General features: G+C 45.0%; 1 protein-coding gene across 2 annotated transcripts; it reads right to left on the reverse strand.

Moving 5' to 3' along the window:
- Nucleotides 1–25,182, reverse strand: IFT52 (intraflagellar transport 52). Of its 2 annotated transcripts, none has more exons than XM_024559433.4 (14): nt 25,053–25,182; nt 22,702–22,826; nt 21,970–22,057; nt 19,806–19,935; nt 19,455–19,530; nt 18,485–18,556; nt 15,471–15,597; nt 13,405–13,491; nt 11,941–12,009; nt 7,825–7,979; nt 5,356–5,443; nt 4,241–4,349; nt 1,839–1,984; nt 1–270 (listed from the first exon to the last, which is right to left on the reverse strand). In XM_024559433.4, exons 1-14 carry the CDS (start codon nt 25,071–25,073, stop codon nt 223–225), a joined length of 1,341 nt encoding a protein of 446 aa, XP_024415201.1. In that variant the 5' UTR covers nt 25,074–25,182; the 3' UTR covers nt 1–222. The 2 variants fall into 2 exon arrangements, with proteins under 2 accessions (XP_024415201.1, XP_024415202.1); XM_024559434.4 differs by having other exon boundaries at nt 25,080–25,163.
- Between the last annotated feature and the right edge of the window lie 1,115 nt (nt 25,183–26,297).

Here is a 26,297-nt window from a genome sequence, read left to right on the forward strand (position 1 = left end):
CAGATTCAATCAGATTTAATTTAGAAAAAAACAGAACATATCTTACAGAAGGCTCTTTTAAGTTAGAAATGTTTTACCTATCTGGGCACTACAAAAGATACACAAACCTCACATAGCTCCTAGTAGAAAGGAGAGAGAGACAACTTTGATAAAGGAGTTGGGGAACAGTTGAAAAGCAGTTGGCAAGTCAGGAGGCAGAAAATGCTTCAAGAGGCAGGATCCTCAGAAATTATCCTGGAGTGCGGTTTCACTTGTATCAATGTCGTGTTCCTGGATGAGGGAATAAGGCAGAATTTAGTATTTCAGCGCAAAGTCTGATATGTGATCGTCAGTGTTTTGGACTTGATTAGAGATTCTGAATCATCATTAATTGGGACACATAGGTTATCCCTGGCTTTAAGGCCGAATCCAGCCCAAGGGTCAAGTTTTCACTAACCGGACAGGGCTTTTGACCACTGCCCATCACCCGCCAGGATATAGGGAGTAAATACCATTGCAGGCATTGATGCAAAGACCCCCAGACTTCTCCCCTTGGCCTTGGGGGCCTGTGCCTGCCTTGCTACCGGGATAAGTGCTCTTGGGAATCTACCTGAGCCCCCACCCCACGTTTCAGTGCTGAGCAGGCATTACACGAACACCTCGGCCCTGGACGTCATCCGCGCATTTACCTCAGAGCACCGTAAATGCCCACACACTCCCACAGCTCCGAGACAGCAAGGACCGCGTGCATCTCGCTCACTGACAGAGCCCCGACACCCAGCACTGTGCCCGGCACACAGGAGGCGTACAGTATGAGCACATGGCCGTGCCAGCCCCTGCCAGCGAAGGCTCAGACCCTAACTAGTCTTTCCACTCAGCATCCAAATTCCTAAATATACATATGAAGAAAAACGGACTCTCTTTCTACTGGTTTTTAACTCCCCCCCACCCCGTGAATGTCTTCACAATCCTTAACACTCTTTCTAATTATTTTTAATCTAGTGGATGCACCCTAGGTACTTCACCTACTGATGATCTCATTTACTCTAGTAAAACAGTGCTGTGCACTGAGAATGCAGGGGGTCATCTATACACACCCAGATTACACCACTAAGAAATACTCTGAGGTTAGAATTGCTGGGTCGAAGGTATATACCTTTTTAGGGCTTTTGAATACTATTTTTAAGAATATCTCCAGAAAAGTAAGACCAGTTTATTCCTTCATCAGTGGTGTACAAATGCCCATTTAACAACAGTGACTGGCGTTTAATGTGAGAAATCCTGTCAAGGTATAAACAAAATGAAAGCCAGGCATAACGTCAAAGTAGCTGGTCCTTAGTCTGGAGAGAGATGGACTCGGACATGAAGTGCTGATCTCACGTCCCACTGCTCGGTCTTGGCTCAGTTCTCTCTAGACACAGTGATGTCACTGTTGTTCCTCACACATGCCAGGCAAAGCGCAGCCCTAGGGACTTTGCACAGGTCTTCCCTCTGCCTGGGGCACTTGTCCCCCAGCTAAATCCTGCAACACTTTCAAGTCTTGGCTGCAGTCCCGGCTTTGCTGTGAGGCCTCCCCGACCACCCCGTTCAAGACTGCCACACGCAGCACGCCGATCCCCTAACCCTGCTCTGCTTGTTTTGTCCCGTAGCGCTGCTTGTCTCCCAGCATACCGTGTGACTGATTTATCTGTTTACTGGTTACTGTCTCCTTCAGCTAGAATGGGAGTTCCATCAGTGCAGGGACTGTTTTGCTCGCTTGGTCACTTAATAAATACTTGCAGAATGAATGAACGGCACACAGCTCAGTTTATGGGTGATGCCGCCGCTCCCACATCAGCGAGTCCTCCTGGGCTCTGTACCTGGTTCAACTTCTTGAACTCCACCACTTGGAAGAAGATGTGCTCGAGGATGTGTTTGGCGTCTTGTTGGTCCTTTGGGAGTTTACTGGTTACTCCAAGAATGTCACCACACTTCCTGACGTAGAATTCCAGGTCTTCTTCGGTACCTAAGCACAATCAGGCCAGTTAGATTAACACTCACCTTCTGCCCTTCCCTAAGTATGAACTTACTGTGATTTAGGCACCCCTGTCAGATTCCTGCATCTCTTAAGGTTGCTTACCACTTCCTAGGGCGAAGTGGCCACAGGACACACTATAAAGATCTCTCGTGCACTGCTTTTATAAATTAGGACAAAAGCATGACGCTCCCAATGAGAATAAAGCTGGACTAGCCCTGGCTCTCCTGTTCCCCGATCCAGCATTCCTGCATTACAAAGAACCACCACCAGTAAGAAATCAAGTCCCATTCTCCGAATGCAGCAAGGACCGTTTTGAGAAGGGCATGTGGGTACTTTAAAGAGCATTTATTGCAGCAATATTATAGACAAGGAAATGAAAGAAGAAAAAAAATCACCCATAATTCCATCAACAGCCTATCGCTGCAAAGCCACCCCAAAAGCCCCATGTTCAAGGACAAACAGCCATTACTGCCCTTCTTACACTGTAATTTCCTTCCCCCTCTGACTTGCCTTTTCTCTTTTTATTTTATTTATTTTTCATCCTCACCTGAGGACATTTTCATTTGCGTTTTTAGAGAGACAGTGTGAAGGAGAGAGAGACATCGCCGAGAGAGGAGCATCACCCTGCTGCCGCGGTACGCGGTACGCGCCCAGACCGGGGCACACGCGCCTGTGCCCGGGGCCAGGGACGAGCCTGCAGCCTCTCGGCTACAGGGCGGCACTGCAACTGCTGAGCCTCACTGGCCAGGGCCGGTTTGTCTTTTTGAATGTTATGACAGAAATGTTAGATTTTTATTAAAATATTCAAACCATACAGCTGAAAAATCTCTCACACTACCTCTATCCCCACCAGTACTATGTAGGATAATTACTGCCACATGATGCCTACATATTTACATATGTGTAAGCAGTGGGATCAGGTGGAGACAGTTCTGGAAGTTGCCTTCATCATGTAACCATGTCACGTGAACATCCCATGTCAAAGCTTATGTTCTACATCTTCCATTTAACAGATGTACAATATCCTACTTAATTTCGTATTTTTTAAGCAATCTGTGTACTGATGGACCACCAGACTGTTGCCCATTTTTTGGATGCTACAATTAATAATCTCTATGGCTAAATCTTTCTCGTTTTGCATTTCTACAAGGATTTCTGTGGGGTGAACTGCTAGAACTGGAAATGCTGGGTCACAGCATCTGATCCTTCCAGGTCCATTATTACTACTGGACTAACCAACCTCTGGGTCTGCCAATTTTTGACTACTCAGCACCTACCATAGGGCCTGGCGCAGAACAGAGAGGCAGGAAAGGTGTTTTGCGTTACACGATTTTCATTTTCGCACACTCCCTTCTGGTCTCTGGGGACACGCAGGTGCTGTTCACACAGCTGGGAACCTACTGGTCGTGCAGTTTTCTGTCTTGCTTCCTTCACTTAGGACTCTCGCTTAAAGTCTATGGGTGCCACTCCCCAGCCTTTGTAAACCTCTTTTAGAATGACTGCATGTTGCCCCATCGACTGAATGTGGCGGTTTACTACCACCCCCCTGCTAGGGACCACTAGAGCCATTCCCAACTGTACTCTATTTGCTAAGTAAATAACGTAGTAGTCGTCTGTATGCCTTCTTTTATCCCCTTACACTCTCAGGAGTGGGGTCTCTGCCTCAAAATGGTTAATTTTATGCCTCTCAGCACCTGTGTGCAGGCCCATTTGCTGTGCTGGCAGCGGGGCACGTCAGGGAGCACTGGACAGAGAGCCAGGGGTGCCATTCACCAGGCAGCTGTGTGGCCTGGGCCTCATTTCCTCTTCCACACGTCAAGCTTCTGATCAAGGTCAAGGTGGGCGTGGTTGGCTCCTTCTGGGACCCCTCTGAAGGACCCACTCTGAAGTCTCCATAATTCATTTGGCCCCGATTCCACTCTCCTATTGAACTGCTCCCGACTAGTGACCTAGAGACCTTGGCACCAGTGGCAGCAAGTTCCGAATTCACTCTCGGGTCACTCAACAGGTCAGAACTCAGGACCTGCAGGGACATCAGCTGAGACTGCGGCTTCGGCTCAGCTCCATGACCTGACTCACTGAGCTAACTGGACTGGAGAGAAAGTCATCGTTTACATGAACAAAAACTGTAACTTTATATTCCCGTTCATATTTTGTTCTCCCTAAATGAACGCTAAACTTTCTCTCACAGCAAATCTCAGAAGTAACCAATTAAATAAAACTCACAAAAGAAGACAAACTTACACTTATTGGTGATCTGAGCAAGCCGCGCCTTCTCAGAGGAGAACGTCTCGTCCAGGTCAAACAGCTCCAGCGGAGGAGGGGGCAACTCCCTGAAGCTGGGAGGGAAAACCTGAAAGGAAATAAGTTCTGTCACAGGAGAGCGCAACCAAACCGAACCAACAGTGATGAGACCTAAGGGAAATGAGAGGCCAACTCAGCCCTTCCCTGGGACGAGCCACCGGAATGCCCGTCACCTCCTCCTGCCCCAACCCGTCAGGCCACATCAAGCAGGACACCAGCCCACTGTAAACAAGCAAGCGGAGCCAGCTCTGACCACACCACCAACCTGACCATGCTGACATTCCAGCGCCCATTAACTGTGCAAGCAGACAAAGCTTATTAGGCGTATCTGTGGTGAACATTTGACTGTACAATGTTTGCAATCACGAGCTCTTTAGGGACAGAAACTGGGGAAGGAGATGTACATTAGTGTAGAAAGCGCTAAACTTGGGAGCCAAAATTCGCAGGTATGAGTCAGTGGTGTGCCGACTAATGTTTAACTATCTGCTCTCAAAACAAAGACCTGATCTACAGCATTTGTGATTTTCTGTGATGTAAATACTTCCAATTTCAAGCTACCAAGAGGAAACCAAATGGCTCAGAATATTCCAGAAGGTGGCAGGATAAGACAGTTTTGAAGACAAGCGAGTAACCACTGGACTGGAATGTTGGGAAATGCCCTCTGTGCACAGGAGCTCGCCCTGGGCTGAGGGGACTGTGCAATGGCGCTGAGGCTCTATTGCCTAGGAAACCGCAGCACACACTTTTCCTCTTGTTTGCCCAGAATTCTCACTGGTGCCCTCCAACCCCACGAGATGCAACACGTTTAAAAGCCAGAAAGGCCCATGGCCTTGATTTCTCAGTTGGGAACTGCACCAATGGGAAGTCCCAGTAGGATGCCAGTACTTCTGGTCCCTGTGCCTGACAAGAGGCAGAGAAAGGAGCCTCCGCGAGGAGTGGCACAGATGGCATACAGAAAGACGCATGGGGCAGGGGCGGCGGGGGGGTGCCCAGCTGGCAAGGGAAGGGCAAATGGTGGGGTTCTGCAGTGGGATCCCCCAAGCACACCCACTCACCGCTGGCTGAAGGGCTGGCAGCGGCGTTTCAAACTGAGGTTGGATGAGCTGGAGAGGCTCATGTTTCACGTTTAGCTGTTCATAAGCCCTGTGTTGGTGATGAGATAAAAAAGCGGGGATCAAGATGAGACCCTGTGCGAAGAGCATCTGACCAATCACACTGTGCTCTTCTCCACCCAGCCAGGTGGTTCAGCACTTCTGTAGGAAAACACGTGAAAATGTGTCCTTACGTGCAACGTAATCCCCCTTCCGTGAATCTTCTCTACTGTATTGGACAGCGTGACTTTACCGAGAACTGCAAGGGAAAGTCCTTCCGCATCCATACCAAGCTTCTCCTGAATAGCCTGTTTATTTTTACCCAATGAACACTGATTCAGAATTGTGTGAATTGGCTGAACTCCTCTGGAAATGAGGCAAATTAAAATACACTCACCTGACTGGCCTTTCACAATTAAGCTAAACAAGCAAATGCCAATGGGTATGAACAAAGGTCTCATCTGCTTTCACGAAAGCAGTGTAAGTGATTTCACAAAGGAGAGAGGTCCGTGACTGCAGATAGGTGACCGGCTGGTCTTATTGCTGTTACCTCCTCTACTGCTCCCTGGAGCTTGGGGGGAATCTTTCCTTGTAATGAGCAGAAGATCCCCGTGGAGGGAAGAGAAGTAACTCTATTGAGCACCTACTAAATGCCACATATTGTGCCTGACTCTCTGCCAGGCACTTCAGTTGATTTCATTTAATCCTCAAAACAACCCTGGAAAGTGAGCATAGTCTCTTGCGGAGGAGGAAACAGAGGTGTAGAGATGAAGTAGCTTCCTGAGGTCACATGGTTAAGAAGCGACAAAGGCAAAATCAGAACTCAGACCTGGCCAATCCTTACCAACCAGAGGCCGTTTGACCAGGAGCCGTTCAAGTCTACCCAGAAGGCAATGTCATTAGGGGCAGTTCTAAGCTACAGGTCCCACCACCTGCACACACGCACGTGCGCACACACAAAGGTTCCTGCTGCAGAGTCCCAGCCCTAGCCATCCCAGCCATGATTTCCTGCTCTCCGTCCACGGTCAGAGTTGACTGTGCTGAACTGTACTGAAGCCGTGCTCAGGTGTCTCCTCCAGTGCAGGTGCTAGGCAACATGGGACACTACGTTGCAGGTGATGTCAGAGGACTCACTTTTAAACTATCACCAAGTTGGCCTTGTTAGGAGTCAAGGCTAACTGCAGCTCCAAGGGCCATTAGGAATGAATGTGCTTGCCCGGACACACCTGCATGTGTGCCTACTTGGGGCTTTGCTCATACGAGCTACGTCACTGCAGAATGCTCACTCCCAACATCCCCACCTGTGCCCTGAAATCCTTCCCACCCCTTAACGCGCAGCACCCAGCACAGTGCCCAGCAGACACAAGGTCCCAGGAAATGTCTGTTGAAATGATCAACACCTGCCTAAAAGGGCCCTCTTCCACAAAGCCTTCCCTGCTCGCCCCAGTCAGAATCCAACTCTGTTTCCTCATTATGCGCACAGCCTCCAGTTTTATATTTCCCATTTAGCATTACTGTAAAAACCTTGTATCACGGTTTTCGTCTGTTCGCTCTGTAAAACCACACTCTTTAGGTACAGCAGGAGCTCTGTCTTCGCTGAGCTTGAGAACGCAAGTATAGGGATAGGAAGTCAGACAAACATCTAGAGCTGCACCCTCAGCCTCTAGTTTATCCAGAGGTGGATCCCATGCCAGGCCAAAGACACTCGTAAGTTTGGTCCCTGTTCCTGTCATTAGGGATGGAAAACAACAACAAAGCGGACAGTGAAACAGGGTAGAGCCCTGGCTTGACAGTCATTCAAGCCGGGTTTGAAATCCCGGCTCCCACCTTGGGAGGATACCCTCCCCCTTTAAACATGTTTCCTGTCCTGGCTGGTGAGGCGCAATGGGTTGGGGCGTCGTCCCCTACACTAAAAGGTTGGGTGTTCAGTTCCCAGTCAGGGCACATGCCTAGGTTGTGGGTTCGATCCCCAGTCAGGGTGCATGTGGGATGCAACTAACTGATGTTCTTCTCTCTCTCCCCCAACCCTTCCTAGCTCTCTAATAAAATAAAATAAACCTGTTTCCTCAGTTGGAAATGAAACAGGTAACTCAGAGGACCACTGAAAGTATTAAGGGAAAGAGGGTGACTGACCACCTGGGTTTAACAAGAGGATGCCTGGGACGTGGGACTGTCTGTGCTAAAACCACGAAAGTCCTAGGCAAAGTGGAACAAGCTGCCTGATACAGCACCTGAAACAGTAAGGGCTAGGAGCATGGAGGCCATTCCCCCTGCGCCAATGCCCGCCCCCCTGCAATGCCCCAGCTCTCGCTGCCAACCTCATCACAGAGCTGAGAGCACGTCTGCGTACCACTCTGGCCATGACCTGCAGCCCCGTGCTGAGGCTCACGTTTCCAAACCAAACACTCAGAGCAGAGTGCCACAGGTACTGACTTGATGACCTTGGTGAGGGAGGTGATATCCAGCTGGTAAATGGACAGGTCGAAGAGGGTGGTGAAGTCTCGTGGGTTCTCTTCGCCCTCCTGGAGACATACCCGAAGCCGCTCTGACAGGGTGGCTGTGTCGGGCAGCATCATGTAGTCGGAGATCTGAAAGCCACAAGAGGTTCCGTTCAGCAAGCCAGAAACGAGAATTCAATGGGTCACGTTGCCAGCATCTCAGGTCTAAATCTGCAATACTTACATTCTCTTGCCAAGAGAGTTCACCATTCACGATCGCTGACAACTGAACCTTGACTAAGCCACTTCATGTGGAAAGAGAAATGAAAGTCCCTTGGCTCAGCCCCAGCGCTGGCTAAATCCACCTCTCCAATTACTCATGCCCGTAGTCACCCGCCCGAGGAACACGGTGGGAGAGGCACACCGCCATCATGCTGACCGGTCGGCGTTTAACTTCACGATCGCCGACCTCATGGGCTCAGCAATCAATAATATTCCCCCAGTCCATTTGCTTTCCCATTCTCCTATCCTCGCCTTCCTTTTGTCACTTCAACCATCTAAGGTGGTTCTTCTTTCTTTAACTTTAGCCAATGACCTTATTTTCTGTTTCAGTGAGAAAACAGAGGCAATCGTAAAAGAAAGTCCACAAGCTTCTACTGCAACCTCTACCCACCCACTAGCATCTGGGCCGCACACTCTGCTTTCTCTCCCATCACACGTGCGAACCCGGTGGCCCCAGCACCGCCAACCCCCAACCTGGACACTGGATCCCAGCCCTTCTCGCCCAGCCAAGGACGTGCACCCAGCACTGTGGAGAGCCCTCCATGATGGTGCGTGCTGTGTGTTGGTAACAGTAAAAGAGTAGGAAAACCTAAATGCCCAGCAACTGGAGGATGGTCAAATATACTACAGTGCAAAGGGAAAACACTACCTTAAAAAACAACAAAACAAACAAAGAAGCTCTTTATGTATAGATAGGAAACATCTCTAGGACATACGGGTCATTTTAAAAAGTGAGGTGCTGGACAGTGTATCTACACATACCAGAAACTGCTAGGATTGCTGTCCCTGGGGAGGGAGCAAAGTGGCTGGGGAAAGAGAGAAGGAAGACTATTTATTGTACGTGCTTTCGAATTCCAAACTATGTGAATGCATTACCAGTTCAAAAATTAATTTAAATTTAAATAAATGCATGCTGGCAACAAGAACTCTTCCTAATCGCCCTTTGAGCTGCAGCTGGCCTTGATTCTAACAAGGCCAACTTGGTGATGGTTGGAAAACCGGTCCTCTGAAGTCACCTGTAACAGAGCGTCCCCCACGTTCCAGCACCAGCACTCGAGGAGACACACCTGAGCATTCCAGAAAGAAGGCCAACAGGCTCACCTTTTTTCTCTATCCCAAGGGCCAGAAACTCCAATCCTCAAACTTTTTGTAGACAAGAAACGAGGGAGGAGCATACAAGTCACAGCTCTTCCCTGTAACGTGTGGCTGTTTGAGAGCCTTCAACCCCCTCAGTGACATGGGGTGACAGTGAGAGGGAAATCAAGGGCAGGGACTGTGCCAGGACGCAGCATGGGGATCAGTGCTGGGTGGCACGCCCACCCACGGGCCTGGGCCGACCCTCGTCTCCGCACAGAGGCCTGCCACAGGCTCCCGTCCCGGACACCATCACGGCCTCATGTGCCCAGACAGAAACTCAGACCACCGCTTTTCACGACTGCCCAGCAGGTTTTGAGGTTAAAGCTGGTTACGTAAATTCCTTCAACTACTCTTTACTAAGCTACCGTTTGACTTTCTTACACATCATTTGAAACTGAACTGTATTGTCTGGGCTTGAAACCCATTTGGGTGTAACAAGATTTGATCTGAAACCACAGGAAGTTCAGGTTTTGGGAATTTCTCGCTTTGCAACGCTACCGGACCCAGCCTTTCACTTTGCGAAGCCTTAAGACACAGAGCACTGGTCTCGCCAGGACTCACACCTGGGAGACACATGAGCCTGTGCGTTTGAGAGAAAGGCTTAACCACACTGTATTCCTCTGGCTTTCCGCCACGTCCCTTCTGAACCAGTCCAGTGTCACACGTGAGTGACAGAGAAAAGGCACAGGCTCCAGAGCCAGCCTGACATGGCATTAACCACGGCTCGGCCAGGTACCAACGTAAGCGGGACCTTCCAGAGCTTGCTTACTGCAGTTTCCTCAGCTAGAAAACAGGAATGACAGACACTTAGCAGGCGCAAGGCAGACGCCCAGAACAGGAGCAGAGGCAGCGTCTCAGTGCTGAGTCCCTCGACCCACGACACTTGAACTGGGGTTGGCAGCTGCCAAAGATCCGTCCACTCAGAGCTGGGTCCCGTGAGATCAGAAAAGTGAATTCCTAGCTATACCCCAATTCTTTTATTTGGGGGGCTTCCATCACTTTTCAGGAAGAATTTAAGCAAAACAGCCACATAGTTAATGCTTTAGACATGGGACTCTCCTGTTTCCTAACCTGCGTCAGCCTCTGGGTGGCCATGTCTTTAGCTGAGGAAGGTAGCAATCAGGGGAAGCCATCATTTCTGAGGGCCTTCTTGCCCACCTCCTGCTTCCAGAACTGACAACTCCCAGGAAATCATTTTCCCGACATTTCAGAGGGTAAGGAGCAGAGCTGAATCAGGAGACCTGGATTTGGGTCCTGGCCCTGTATTTGCTTGAGTCTGGAGCACATGGCAATCTCACAGATTTTTCGTTTCTTCATCATAAAATGAGTTTAACACCTCCCGCCTCCCAAGGGCTTTTGTGAAGCTTAAATAAGGTGGTTTAGGTGGAAGTATATGATATATAGTGTCTAGTATACAGTAATTACAAAAGTTTAAAAAAATGCATTACAGAGATGCACGGCACCTTTTGCACCTTCTAGTTTAATAAATACGTTTACGTCTATGAATTTAGGCCTCACAATCATCCTGCGAGGCAGACAGCAAAGGTGCTAGTGTTCCCTAGAAAACTAGGATACGAAAGGTACGAAAACAACCTGCTTAAGGTCCCAGGTTACTGGTTCCTAGTCCAGCGTTTATCGCTCTCCCTAGTCTGATAAATATTGTCATAATACCTTTAGGATTGTTATTCCCAAAGGCAACAATATTATAGTTTAAAAATTCAATTCAGCCCTGGCTGGTGCGGCTCAGTGGATTGAGCCCTGGCCCGTGCACTGAAAGGTCACTGGTTCAATTCCCTGTCAGGGCACATGCCTGGGTTGCAGGCAAGGTCCCCAGTTGGGGGCCTGCAAGAGGCAACTGACTGATGTTTCTCTCCCCCTCTTTCTCTTTCCCTCTTCTCTCTCTAAAAATAAATAAATAAAATCTTAAAAAAAAATTCAATTCAGATGATCTTTGTTTCTTCATGAAGAAATTATTTTTATAGCTTACGTATCTCTGAAAGAAGTATTTCCCTACATATTTTGATCTTGAAAGTTTGGGCCAGGGACCATATTTTAAATTCCGATTAATATATACATATACATATATAGACAGAGGTTCCCATGCCAATAAATTATAGAATTTACTATTTTTTACAAGACAGCTTTCATCTCCCCTAAAAGCATCACACCTTGCCATCTAGCAAAGTAAGAAATATTTATTCCCTCGGAACTGTTAGAAGTGGTGTTGAGAAGGTGAGCCTGGTTTCATTTAAAAGTGTTTTTAAAAATATGAACAGTAAAATGACAGCAAACTCACAGTTATTAACGACCACACCTAAAACAAAACCAAAAGCAAACTAAGCCAACAACTAGAACAGGAACAGAACCACAGAAATGGGGATCACATGGAGGGTTGTCAACAGGGGAGTGGGAGGGGAGAGAGGGGGGAAAAGTACAGAGAATAAGTAGCATAAATGGTAGGTAGAAAATAGACAGGGGGAAGGTAAGAATAGTGTAGGAAATGTAGAAGCCAAAGAACTTCTATGTATGACCCATGGACATGAACTATAGGGGGGGAATGTGGGAGGGAGGGGGTGAGCAGGATGGAGTGGAGTGAAGGGGGGAAACGGGACAACTTTAATAGCATAATCAATAAATATATTTTAAAAAACTTAAAAAAAAAGTGTTTTTTTAATGATTTACAACCTCCTACCTCTGGGTCCTCCGCATCAATCTGGTTTAGGTGAATGTCTTCTGTTGTAAGCCACTGGAAAACAACATCCTGGATGAAAAAAAATAAACTGAAATTAAATACTTGGTTATTGGAGAAAGAGGAAAGCAGGGATAGAGAATTACATCAATAAAGAAAAAGTGAACCAGTGATTCAAATGAGGGTAGCCACCTTCCTGTTTGTGAAATCATATAAAAACATAAGTTTTCCTCACTGTAGTATCACTTCTATCATCAGAAATTTATAATTTTTTTAAAAGATTTTATTAATTTATTTTTAGACAGAGGGCAAGGAAAGTAGAGAAACATCAATGTGTGGTTGCCTCTTGCGCACCCTCTACTGGGGACCTGGCCTGCAACCCAGGCATGTGCCCTGACTGGGAATCAAACCAGTGACCCCTTGCTTTGCAGGCCAGTGCTCAATCCACTGAGCCACACCAGCCAAGGTTGGAAATTTGTAATTTATCTTAGGGTACTCTGCTCTCTAACCACAGGCCAGAATTGATTAAAACATGTTCCCAGTCCCAAGGCAATCCCCGGTAAATGTGCTGATATGAGTCTGAACTTAAAACACAGACTGTACGAGTATTGAGACCTCCCCAGAACGTGTCTAGTGACACTGGACTTCATGTGGACCCCAGAGTCCCAGCACACAGAGTTCCGAGGGCCTTGAGGTCTCCAAGGCTGAAGGACTTTGTTTCACTAATGAAAAAGCTCCGTGGGAACGCCTTCTTCCAGCAAGTGAGTCACCGGAATCACATTGATGTACACCTTTGGCACACATGACCTGTCGTCCTTCACAAGCCTCCTTTACACCACTCTGCCAAGCAATTGCCATGGCTGTACCTCCCTCCCCACGTCAGCCAGTGACCAGTCCTATCATAACCCCTCCTAAATACCTCCAGCCCCTCCCCTCATTCACACCTTCGAAACCTTCCTTCAGGTCCTCGCCCTCTTTGCCTGGCTGACTTCACCAGCCCCCGAACTGGACCCAGGCTGCCTCCTCCTTTCCACTCTCCACACAAGGGGCTCTTTCTAAAACTCAGGTCTGACTATGCCCAAGGCTGCTCAACACCCTACAAGGGCTCCCCAAGGCTTTCTGCACAAAGTTCAAACTCCTGAACTTTAACCATGAGACCCTGACTGGGCTTGTCTCCCACCACTTCCCCAGGGTCGGCTCCCGCTCCAAGTAGGAATGCTTAGAAATGAAATCTTGCCACACTCTTCCAGATTTACTTCTCGGTCTCTCTTGCTCTCCCTCACTGTGTTATATAGTCTCAAAGGAGAGACTGTGCCTGGCTCAACTCTGTATTCTTAGCGTGCGGCACGTGATGGGCTCTGAACAGCTGGCTCTCAATGAATAGACGAGTTGGGCAGTATGTTTTTAATGACGTAAAGATCGTGCTTAACACATTATACATTAATGTGATGAAAGAGAAAAGCTTACCATGATTTTGCTGTTTTCTTCTTTATCCAAGTATTGGTCACTAAACATGTGACACGAGCCAAGTACCGCCAGCTTCCCACCTTGGTTCTGCAGGTGACAAAGCAGTGTCAGACACTCCGATCCCAAACGCACGGCTTGTATCTGAGTTTCCAAACACTTACCGTCAGAATTAAGTGAGCAACTATCTCATGTACAGATAAGTGCCAGTTCTCGTCAGGATTTTAAGTCTAGGAATATCAACTCCGACAATAACCACACTCCGATCTGCTACTCATTTCATCTATTCTATTCTATTCTATTCTATTCTATTCTATTCTATTCTATTCTATTCTATTATTTTTTCATTGTTTGTGCCCCAGGCAGGAAACAGCTCTGGCCACCAACACAGGCATCGAGCCTGGGTGAACTAAGGACTGTACATCTGCTGTGCCCCTGACTGATACATGAGCAACACCTGCATCTCATGTTAGCCACGTCCACATTCTATTTGACTTGAACAAAAGACCCTGTGAATTGGCTCTATGGCATTGCCCCATTACCATCTTACAAATAAAGACCATAACCGCAAAGGAAAAAAAAAAGATAAATCTAAAGAGAGTTGAAGACATTTTCAAGTACCAAAATAGTACTTAGTCACAAGCCTGTAAAATTCACAAAAGAAGTAACAGTTAATAAAAAATACTTCAGTGTTAGAATTTTAAACACATCATAATATTTTTGCCTATTAGATTACTAATATGACGAGAACGACTAAAACAGTGTTGGTCGGGCTTATGAGGCAGAACAGAAGGCCCGGGGGGAGGCGAGCGCGGGCCGTCAGTGGCCAGGCAGCGGGCAGATGACAGCCCCCGAGCTCCAGAGGAAGTACCACTCTCAGCACAAAACTTTGTGCCTAGTCTCTGCTCCAGAAAACCCACTGACTAAGCCAGGTAAAATCTTTGTGCACAGTTAAGAATTCAAATAGTTGTAGTTCAACCACCAAAAGTCCCTTAAAAATAGTGTCTCATTAGTGTGGTGCCTATAAACTGATACTTTGTGGAAACCAACCCTTCAGTCATTTAATAACACTTTAATTTTACAAGATTTCCAGCTGTCTGGGAGAGAATAGCTACCATAATGACTACAGGAACTCTGTCTAAGTATTATCGTGCAAACATATCAGAGATACTTATTTACTTCATAATAAAATGAGGTCAGAGCTATTTAGTATGGCGGGGGAAGGTAATGATACCTAAATCCCACAAAAAAGTTAGGATTGTGAGGACAGCTAGGTCTCTGGAGAAAAACGGAGAGGTCGGCTGGTGAATTCTGTGTCTGAGTGGACAGATGAAGGTAAACTGTGCAAAACAGGAATTCAAAGGCAGTGGCAAAACCGGGCCATAATGAGGAGGGCTGTGTCCTCTGGGACCACCTGTTCCCACGTTTTGTGGGGTTTCCAGAGTGAGGACTGGATGAGCAATCTTCTGATATGTTTTCCTGAGATAAACTAAACTAAAATACAGCAGCACAATTCTGTGCAATTTTTTAACATTTATTTTTCATTGAATTTATTGGGGTGATATTGGTTAAAAAATTATACTGGGTTCAGGTCCAATTCTATGAGTCATCATCTATATACTGTATTGTGTGTTCACCACCCCAAGTCGAGTCTCCTTCCATCACCATTTACCACCCCCCCCTTCACCCTCTTCCACCTCCCCCACCCCACTCCCCTCAATTCTGTGCTATTTGGTGTGGTCTGTTAACTTGACCTTTTTCTGGACAGATCCTCTTACATTGAAGATGAGAGCCCAGAGTCATAGACAGAGTGAAAGGTTATTTTAGCAGTGATAATACAAGTCACCTCACGCTATAGTGAAAATGCTTTGAATTTAGGATGATAAAGCTACGTTTAGGCCTGACTCCATCAATCTTCCCCACAAATAAAATGTAGACAATTGAAATACTGCTTTGCGATCCTGTTGTGAAGAGCAGTGAGGAAACATGTGAAATCCCTCTAGAAACGGTGAAGTCTTTACTACGCAGTAACAGAAGCAACACACCACCCCTTTCTGGGAAGGCCGCACCTTGGAGTGGTAGAAGGCCAGGACGGGTCGGTTGAGCGGGAAACAGACGGAGCCTGTGGACAGGACAGCCACCGCGGGTTTCATGACGCTCAGTGTGGCCCCGAAAGGGAACACAAAGGTGAGGGCCCTGAAAGACATTAAAGAAATGTTCCAGCTTCTTAAAATAATGACTAAGAACTTTTGGAAGGTGGTACCAGTATTTCTTCAGCAATTCATCATCAAACACAAAAATTCCTCTACCCTTCAGTTTGTTAACACAAAAAGTGCTATAACTCTAGCCACAAGCTCGATAAAGCTCTTTAAGAAACATGAATGTAAATTTACAATCACATGTGCCCAGGGCTGTAACTGATAGAACTGAAGGAGCCCCTATGGAGGGGAAGGAGGAGGAAGCCTCGTGTTAGAAGGGAACTGGAGTGCCGCGTGAGCCCCTCTGTTCAAGTTCTCTGTTCTAAGAATGCATAAAATCCCCTGAAACCTGCTTGGTAATACCCTCACTTTATTTTTATTTTTTTAATTTTTATTGTTATTCAATTACAGCTGTATGCCCTTTCTCCCCATCCCTCCACCCCACCCCAGCTGAACACACCTCCCTCCCCCACCTCCCCCCTCCCCCCTTGATTTGGTCCATGTGTCCTTTATAGTAGTTCCTGTAATCCCCTCTTCCCACTGTCCCCACCCCACTCCCCCCTGGCTATTGTTAGATTGTTCTTAACTTCAATGTCTCTGGCTATATTTTGTTTGCTTTTTTCTTCTATTGATTATGTTCCAGTTAAAGGTGAGATCATATGAATACCCTCAATTTAAATAAGGGTCCAAGCATGAAATGAGTTTGTTTCCCCAAAGTTTTATGGTCCTTTAACTGTCTGACCCTGACTCAAAATAAGCCCTCAGCTTTCTTTGAATGTTACCTATTTGATTATTACTGCCTGACAATGATTGATGAGCTTTCCATATGCACCCTGTATTACTATGCAAATTAAGCCAATAAAAGCCTGTCAAGGCAAGGGTCAGGGAGCTCTCCCATTGAGAGAGTGGCCCCGCCATCCCCTTTCCTCCATAGTACTCCTCTGTCTGTGCGTCTCGTCTCAGCCACAACACCGCTGTCACTGCTTCCCCGTGACCACATCATAATTCCAAGTCTATAGCTCTGTTACCTACACCAACTGGATGAACTAATACGAAGCTCAAGACTTAGACTGTGATCCCAGAATGTCAGAATTTTAATTCTATTATATATGTTAGACATTTTCCCCTGTATGACCTTCCTTGGTTTCATACTAAGAAAGATCTAGCCTACTCTAAGATTATTTAAAAAATTCACCTATATTTTCTTTTAGTTCTTTTGTTTACATTTTTAATATTTAAATTTTAATCCATCTGAAATATATTTTGGGGTATGGTGTGAAAATGGAAATGTTTTTCCAAATGGCTAATCAAAAGGATGCCATCCATGCCTCAATAATTTGAAATGTCACTTTGGAATAAAATAATCCCAATTCTCCACTTGTATTTTTGGTCTGATTTTAATTTGTTTTATTACTTTTTTACTATTTCTGCATTAGTACCAAATTACTTTAGTTCTAGAGCTTTGAAATATGCTTTAACTGCATAAAAGCACTCAACTTTTATGGGGCAAAAGTACCCCAAAATAAAAATGTAAACTGGGAAAAATATTTGCAATTCATGGAGGTCTTATAAATAAGACAGACCATCAATAGAAAAGTGGGCAGTAAGCAGTAAACAGGAAATTCACAGAATACAATCAGCCAATAGACCCTTGAGGCCATACCACTTACTAATCATCCAAGAAGTGCAAGCTAAATAAAGAGACATCATTCTCACCAGAGTACTCCAGGACGGCAAGAGAGGAGAAGAAGGTGTGTGTTCACACAGACCCAGTGCTACAAACTGCCTGGAGGGCAAGCCGGCCAAGCAGCACTTTTGGCAAAGCATCAGTTGGGAGACCTTTGACCCAGAAATTCCAATGCTAAGAATCTAAACCATTGAAATATTAGCGTAAGTGCACAAAAATTGTACATACAAAGATGTTCACTTTGTGCTTTGTTATTTGTAATAACAAATATGGAGCTGTTTCTAGTAACAATATGGAACAGAAGTTAAAGAGTACAGGCCCTGGAGCACACTGGGTAGGTCCAAAACTAAATTCTGACACTTAGTCCCTGAGCTTAGTTAATTCATCTCTTTTATCTTGGTCTATAACCTTAGAGAATTGTTGTGAGGATTAAATGAGGTAATGCATGCCTGTCACATAGCAAGTGCTTGACAAATGTTAGATGGTATTATTAAAGCAAAGTATTATACTGCCCTGGCCGGTGTGGCTCAGTGGATTGAGCAACAGCCTGCAAACAGGAAGGTCGCTAGTTCCATTCCCAGCCAAAGCACATGCCTGGGTTGCAGGCCAGGTCCCTGGTTGGGAGCATGCATGAGGCAACAGATCAGTGTTTCTCAATCTCTCCCTCTCTATCTCCCTTCCCTTCCCCTCTCTCTAAAAATAAATAAATAAAACCTTTAAACAAAAATATTATAAATTACCTAAATGTTCTAGAATAGAAGATTAGTTAGATAAATTGAGATAAATCCAATTTTATCTAGTCATTATATATGTAGAAAAGTCTAGAAACCTAAATACCATACTGTTAAGACCGATTATGTTTGGCATGGATTTATAGTGAAGGACTTCTATTTTCTTTTTTTCTTTTTCAGAAAAAATGTATTTTTCTTTATATTTTCTTCAAACTCCTTTAATGTGTGGTTTGATAGAAACCTATATCTTTTACTATCTGCTTCTGCTTTTTTTTAACCATTCGAGATTACATTGTATTAGTTTCAGGGTTAGTACAGCATAGGGGTTAGACAATCATATACTCTGAACCGTTCAAACTGTCTTTCTGGTGAGAATTACTTCTGTAATCAACAACTCTTCGTTCTGGAAAAGAAAACTCCTCGCAGCAACCAAGGCCCGTTCTGCAGCCGGCCTCAGAAACACTCACTGGGCATCGTTCCCACCGCGCTCCTCGTCGACAATGCCAGGCACCATCTTCCCCGCAGCTCGGCTCATCTCCCTTGAAGAAAAATATGAAAATGTAGTGAACTAAAAAAATTTAGGAATTCCACACTCCATTCATTAGTAGCATACACTAGATGCAAGGACTTTGCAGACTTGTTCAAGATACTTTTTTTTTTTTTTTTAAGATACAATTCTTGGTAACTAAAGGTAGGTATACACCCACCATACACCTACATCTCTTTTGGAAAACTTGCAAAAGTTAACAGTAATGTATAAGGATCAGTTCCTATTTCTTGAGACCTAAGGGATGGGTTCACGTACTTAACCCGTATTCTAGTCTAGTATTCTAGACTCTATCATCTGACCCAGCAGAGCACCTGGCATGCAGCAAGTTCAAGTGTGGAAGGAATCATTTTTAATACAGGGAGAAGCTCAGAGAAGGCACCTGATATTGTCCCCTCATGTACTCATTTCCCACTTCCCCAAAGCCCGTAATTTATGTTATAGGTTCCGGTGGATCGGAAAACACACCTATTCAGCCTACACAGCCAGGAGAGCAGATCCCAGAGAATTACGGAGAAGTGGAACTGGAACCCTGTATGTTCATTCAATCCCTGTCCAAAACAGGCCCTATTTCTGTGCTTTTTGGATTACATGAATCAATGAAGTCTCTCTATTGTTTAATCCCATTTGAATAAGGTTTGCTGTTGCTTGTAAATGCAAGTATTCCAAATGCAAAAGGGTGAATGTGGAGTGAGGTTTCAAAACATAGGAATATAAATTGATGGATGAGAAGTAATACAGTAAAATAAATTATACCATAAAAGCATATAAAACAAAAGGAAAAGAGAATAGAAGGGCCAGGGAAAAGATCGTGTGAGAAGAGAGGAGGGCAGATTCATGTAGGAAAGATGAGTCATTTATAAAGACATTTCTGCTTTCAACACGCTTACCTATTTAACACTCCATTGGAAACTAGAGCTTCTTTAGGATGGAAATACTTATAATATACATTTCTAACCACAGCATCTTTAAGGGAAAAACAGAGGAAGACAGATTTTAGATTAGAAATAAGTGTGATATTAGAGACTTAAACCTGAAAGGAACTCAAGTCCCATCCCTTTCACTTTATAAACAGAAGCAGCCCAGACCCAGAAGGTCCAGAGGACCAGTGAGGCCAGAGCACCAGACCACGTACTCTCACAGCCCAAGGCTTTGGCCACTGTCCTAGTCGGCCCATGGGGCTACAATACGAATAATAAATAGGAAATTACTGCTTCTATTAAATTAACAATAATAATTACCATTATTAACCATGATTCCATATTCTTCTAGGAGGAAGTTAATGTTGGTGTCGTATCTGGACTCCCCGCCCTCCCCCAGCATCACCAGGATATCTCCACCACCGTCCAGGTACTTCTTCAGGACTTCGAACTACACAAAGGAAAAACACCGTCTGTGAACATACCCAAAGACTTTCGTCCAACACGTTATGAATAAGACCTTTACTACCTGAAAAGTAAACACTTTGAAACTATAATGCACTTAAATATAAATGTATGTAAGACGATATAAAATGTACTCTATGCAGGACTTCCAGGCTTGTCTGCACATACAAAGCTCCAGCCAGGGCCGGCCCGCTCACGTGGTTAGCGCGTCACCCTGATACAGCAACGCTGCCAGTTTGACCCCCAGTCAGGGCACCCACACCAATGAACCAACCAATGAAGACACAACCCAGTGGAACAACAACTCTATGTCTGCCTATCTCTCTTCCCCTTCTCTGTCTCTCTAAAATCAATCAATAAAAATAAATAAACGTAAAGCTCCAAAACAATCAAACTAAATGGACATTTTCCACGTTGACTAGACAGTGAATCAGAGTGGAAAACTATTAGCTAAAGGAAGCTCACCGGTCTCCTTCATTCAGCAGCATCCCTGGCCCTTACCTTACTAGATGCCAACTGCGCCTACTCTCTCCTCAGAAACTACCATTCTGATTTTCTCTTTATGAATGTGACTACCCTAGGTACATCATATAAATGGAATCATACAGTATCTGTCTTTTTGTGACTGGCTTATTCACTTAGCATACTGTCCTCAATATTCATTTACTTTCCAGCATGTATCAGAATTGCCTTCTTTTTTAAGACTAAATAATAAATCATCGTACATACAAGGTCTATCCTGAAAGAGTCCAGCCATTGGTAATATAATGAGAACAGTTTGCACGACATCGATGTAACCTGGCAGCCAAGGAGAGAGGACTGGAATGCGCACACGGGAACAATGATGACTTCACTGTACTAGTCGGTGGGGGTGGTAGACGCCATTGAGTGAGCATGTGTACTGTGTGGCCATCACATTCAAGATGACTGAGTAGAGCAACAAACCTGCATCAAATTTTGCGTTAAGCCTGAACCTTCCTCTGTGGAAACTACCCAAATGATTGAGAAGGCTGCAGCTATGGGCAACTGGTGATTGGCAGCTTCATCACAACAATGTACCCACTCATGCATCACGTCTTGTGCAGTTTTTGGTGAAACATCAAATCGCCCAGGTGACCCAGCCCTGCTACAGACGAGATTTTGTGCCCTGTGACTTCTGGCTTTTCCCAAAACTAAAATCACCTTTGAAAGGGAAGAGATTTCAGACCATTGATGCGATTCAGGAAAATATGATGGGGCAGCTGATGGTGACTGGGAGAACTGTGTGAGGTCCCAAGGTGCCTATTTTAAAGGGACTGAGGAGGCATCACTGTCCTATGTACAATGTTTCTTGTACCTTGTATCTTCTTCAATAAATGTTTCTATTTTTTATATCACATGGCTGGGTACTTTCTGGACATGGCTCGTACACGCCACATTTTGTTTATCCATTCATCTGTTGGTGGACACTTGGGTCGCTTCCACCTTTTGGCTATTGTGAATAATGCAAACATGGATATACAAATAACTAACTCTTTGAGATCTTGCTTTCAGTTCTTTTGGATATATGTATATCCAGAAGTGGGACTGCCGGCTCATGTAATTCTACTTTTAATTTTGAGGAACGACCACACCGTCTCAGGCTGCACGGTTTGTTTTCACCACCAGTGCACAAGGGCTCCGATTTCTTTACATCTTTGCCGACATTGTTACTTGTGTTCTGGGTTTTGCATTTATAATTCTTTGTCTGTTCCATGAAATAAAATAAATAAATGGTTTGATTTAAAATGGGATTTTCCTATTTTCAAAGCAAAAACATGGCAAAGAAGTACAGCTGACACTGAATTAGCCTGCAGTACAGGTCCGGCACTTTACACGCATTATCTCATTTAATCATCTCAACAATTCAGCGATCAAGAGAGAGAGGACGTCATTACCTTAAAGCAACACTGGAAGTCATCGATAAGAATTTAAGTCCAGGACGTCAGAGCCCATGCTCCTACCCATCTCAGTACAGTTCTTCTTTGCAGGTATTTCTTACCTCGGCTGCAGTGAACTTTTCCCTTGGCCCCGCTGTAATCCACAGTTTCACCCCAATTAACTTCTCAGATGTGATTTCATCTTTTAAGCTACAAATACGATTTTAAAAGAAGTGTTAGACCCATAATTAAACCAACATATGAGTCATTTTAGTCTCTAGGCTGAATGGGAAAGGAGGCCACAGAGGCCCAGAGATGAAAGTATTTAGAGGTACCCAGTCTAGCCCCTCTCCCAAAGTGAGAATCCCCTCTACAAGCTTGTACCCGGGTTGCTGGCCTCTGTTCAAATACTTCCTATAAGCCAAGTTAAACTGTGCTAGAGCGTCAAGAATCCCTCAACTACTAACGCAGTCAGCTCTACTACCAGCTTGTATGGTTACATATCCTTCCCCACTAAAAAAAACTACACATCTACAAAAACAGAGACATGGTCTCATTTTTCCTTTCTCTGAACTGTACTATCAACCCAAGCTGAAATATGGAAAAAGCCTCTCACCTCTTAAAAAGTTGTATATGTATAATTACAATAAGTTTTTATTTGTGACTTTGGGGACAACTTAATAATATGCTAATTGCCAATTTTCAAAAGAGATACTTTAATAATTTATTTACTTCTGAATGATCTTTGTATTGAGCTCCTCCCACCTAAACAATCTGTCTTACATAAGAAAGTAAAGACTTTCAGTTTCAACCAGCAGGCTATTATCTGGAAGGGAAACCATTCACAAGGTCACCTCTGAATTTTCCAGTTGCTCCGAAGTCTCTTCTGCATGGATTTATAGCCATTGGTGGTAGTAAAGACTTCCTTTTTGTAAGCATTGAAAAGAATGGTGCTCCGAAGCTCCTTCTCCATGGTTACCTACGGAAAAAAGAAGGGACCAGAAAAAGACAAACAATAAAATGTACTCCAAAAGACCCCAAGAGGAACAAAATAGTCTACTTCTTCTAATTTAATGAGAAAGGGTATAAAGCTGCAACCTAGCTACGAAATCTCTGCAGTTCTCAAAGGTTGCGAGTGAAATGCATAATCATAGCTGCAGAAACCTATGGCCAACGCTGGCAACCAGCCTACTTCCACGGCGCTGCCCCGCCATCACCCTCCCCCCGAGGGAGACCATGACTCCTCACTGCTCACTGCTGTTAACTGGGACGTACGGTCTTCTAGATTCTTTTTATACATACAGTAACTTACAGATTTATTTACGAAATAGGATCGTATCATATGCACTATTTTCCAACACACTTTTTTCACCTAACCCTGAATCTTTCACATCTTTCCATGTTGGTACATAGGTGTCACTTTTTTTAAAGTGCTGCACAGTATTCCATTTTATGGCTGTACCGTTATTAACTAGTTATATACAGATTGATATCTTTTTTTTCAAAATGTTTGCTAGTAAAACAATGCTGCAAATATTAACCATCCATGAGCATGATTTTTTTTTAAAAAAGGTTTTATTTATTTATTTTTTAGAGAGAGCGGAAGGGAGGGAGAAAGAGAGGGAGAGAAACATCAATGTGTGGTTGCCTCTCACATGACCCCCAATGGGGATCTGGCCCACAACCCAGGCCTGTGCCCTGACTGGGAATTGAACCAACGACCCTTTGGTTCACAGCCCATGCTCAATCCACTGAGCTACGCCAGCCAGGGCTGAGCATGTTTTTGTGTACTTTCCATATTTGTAGAATAAATTCCTACCTGTTGAAGGGCTAAATTGTTTCCACATTGCCCTCCAAACAATTCTAATTTTCACTTCCACTCATACTAATACAATCCTGTTTCTGATCACTTTCATCTCTTCTAGTAAGATAGGCACCCCCCAGTATTTTTTAATTAGCACTCTCAAACAGTGAGATGGCCATCTTTCGCTATGTTTATTAGCCACTTGTATTTCTTCTGATTTTCTTGCTCATGCACTCTCCTCATTTTTCTATTGGGTTTAATATTCTTCTAATCAATCATTCAACAAATAATTTCACAAATTTCTTTGTCTTTAGATGTAGCTTATGGGAGCTTTTTTGGTTTGCTTTGGTGAAATTTTGCAGGTCACACAGAAGATTTTAATAGAATCAAAAGTTTTAATCTTTTCCTTTTGGGCTTCTGGATCGCATGATGTATTTTGAAGAATTTTTACCATGCTAAGATTATAAATACACCCAATGATGTTTTCCTCATGTATTTTTATGTCATTTTTTAAAATTTTGGTACCTTTGGAATTTATGTTGGTGCTCAACATGAATTTGTTGGTTTTTACTAGAAAGCTGTCTGACACCAATCCAACTTTTCAATGCTGATTTACAACATCACCTACAAATATCTGGATTTCATTCTGAATACGATATATTCTATCCAGCTGTAAGTTCCTGCTCAGTTCCATACTATTTTAATCACTATCACTATACAACGTTATAATTTCTGATGATACTGGACAGCTAATCCCCCTTATTACTCTTATTTTTTAAATATTCCTAGCTAGTCTCACATATTGATTTTTCCAGTTTAACTTTAAAATCATTTTGTCAGGTTACCAAAAAAACCCAGCCCCGATGAACCCAGCACAGCTATCTTTTCATGTTTCATCCCACCCCTGTGCATGTTTTCGGCGGGTATATACAATATTGTGTTCTGCTTTTTCCAGTTTCCTACAGGAAAAGTCTTCAAAATCTGTCACATGGTTATGTCATAATCAACTGAACCACTGCCTTCACAACCATCTTCAATTCTGTGCCATCACAGATACAACTGGAATTTACATATTCCTGCTTTTGCCATTATTTTTGCCCTAGAACAGATTCCTAAGACCAGTATTTCTCGGAAAAGGGGATGAGAATAGGATGTTATGAGTCCTTGTCCAATGCTCTTTCAAACCCAGCAGGACCACTGAACATCTGCACAGCAGGAGGCGAAGGAGACTAGAACCCAGTCTACAGATTCAGGCCTATATCCGTGTCCAGTTTACCCATGACGACCTCTATTTTCTGTAAGACTGGCCCAAAGGTTCCCAGGACTGTCCAGCGAGATCCTCGCCAGCGCCAGGCTGCCCTAGTGCCCCGGCCAGCCCATCACAGTTGCACCTCTTCCTACCTGAGGCCCAGTAACCACCATCTTCACCTGACACCGCCCAGCATCCTGCAACCAGGTATCCAAGGCCGCTTAGCAACAGCGGAAGCCGAGCCACCCTCTCGAAAGGCGTGAACCCGGGAGTGGTTGTACCTCCGGAGCCACGTGATGACGATAGAGCAGAAGAGGCCAATGAGCCTCGAGCGTAGGGATGGTGTCACGGTAGGGGGCGGGGCTAACATGGCACAGTACCCTTATCTTGGATGAGGGCTAAATCCAAACAGAACGTGAATTAACTTTACGGCAAATATAAAACGATTTAATTGTGTCTTTAGTATCAAGTCTTACAGAGACTAAAAAGTGGGAGGGCCCAAGGGCCTAAACTCGGCTCGACCTCAAGAGAATAGTGAAGGCTCCCTGCGCTGGGGTATGGGTTGATGAGGAACGCCCCAGCCCGGATCCCAAGAGCGCAGGCCCCATGAAGCTAGGGGCGGAGCTTTGCGACTGGGACCCCGAGGCGGGGGGTCCGGCTTCCCGGAACTGCTGAAAGAGCCTTGAACAGTGATGCAAACGAGTTTCGACTCCCCGGGATGTCAGGGTCCGTTTTGGAAGAGAGTGGGCAGGTTTAGCGGTGAGGAGGGTAACACGAGCTAGTTGTTTCACTTTGATTAGTCCCGCATCTCTGAATACCACAGTTGCAGGCCCAGGATATGGCGGTGAACTCGCCCACAAGAGGCGCCCGCAGGCGGGGAGTTAGACCTGGCCAGATCCTACCAAAAAAGTGAAAATATAAACTTATGGAGCTGTGAGGGGCTGGAGTTGGGCGGAAAGGCGCCTGAGGATGAGCAGAGATGTGAAAGAAGAGTGGCACTCATTAAGGCAAGGGCTGCAAAGAGCTTGCCGGCAGAAGGAGCTGCTGATGCGAAATAGCCATCACCTTGAGAATAAGAAACCAGGTGCGGAGAGCAGTCTCTCCACCCCCCCCACCCCCGGGAGCACTCTTCGTCCTGAGTGTGCGGACTTTGGTGCAATGCCACCACCTCGCTGGCTTAACTCGATGAGAGCAGATTCTTCGGACAGTTTCGATTTCAATTTATGTTTGTTAGAATCCTCAACACATACAAAGTGGTGGGAGTTTGGGGATCTTAAACACACACAGCTCTTGTTGCCTTTTCACAACTACTGTCATTGCGGAGTTAAACAGTGGAGGACGGTAATTGAGAATTCTCTTCCTAGGGATGCTGTATTTTGGTGCAAAATTGGGTAGAT

This window comes from Desmodus rotundus, chromosome 6 (assembly GCF_022682495.2).
Source record: "Desmodus rotundus isolate HL8 chromosome 6, HLdesRot8A.1, whole genome shotgun sequence".
Lineage (NCBI taxonomy): Eukaryota > Metazoa > Chordata > Mammalia > Chiroptera > Phyllostomidae > Desmodus > Desmodus rotundus.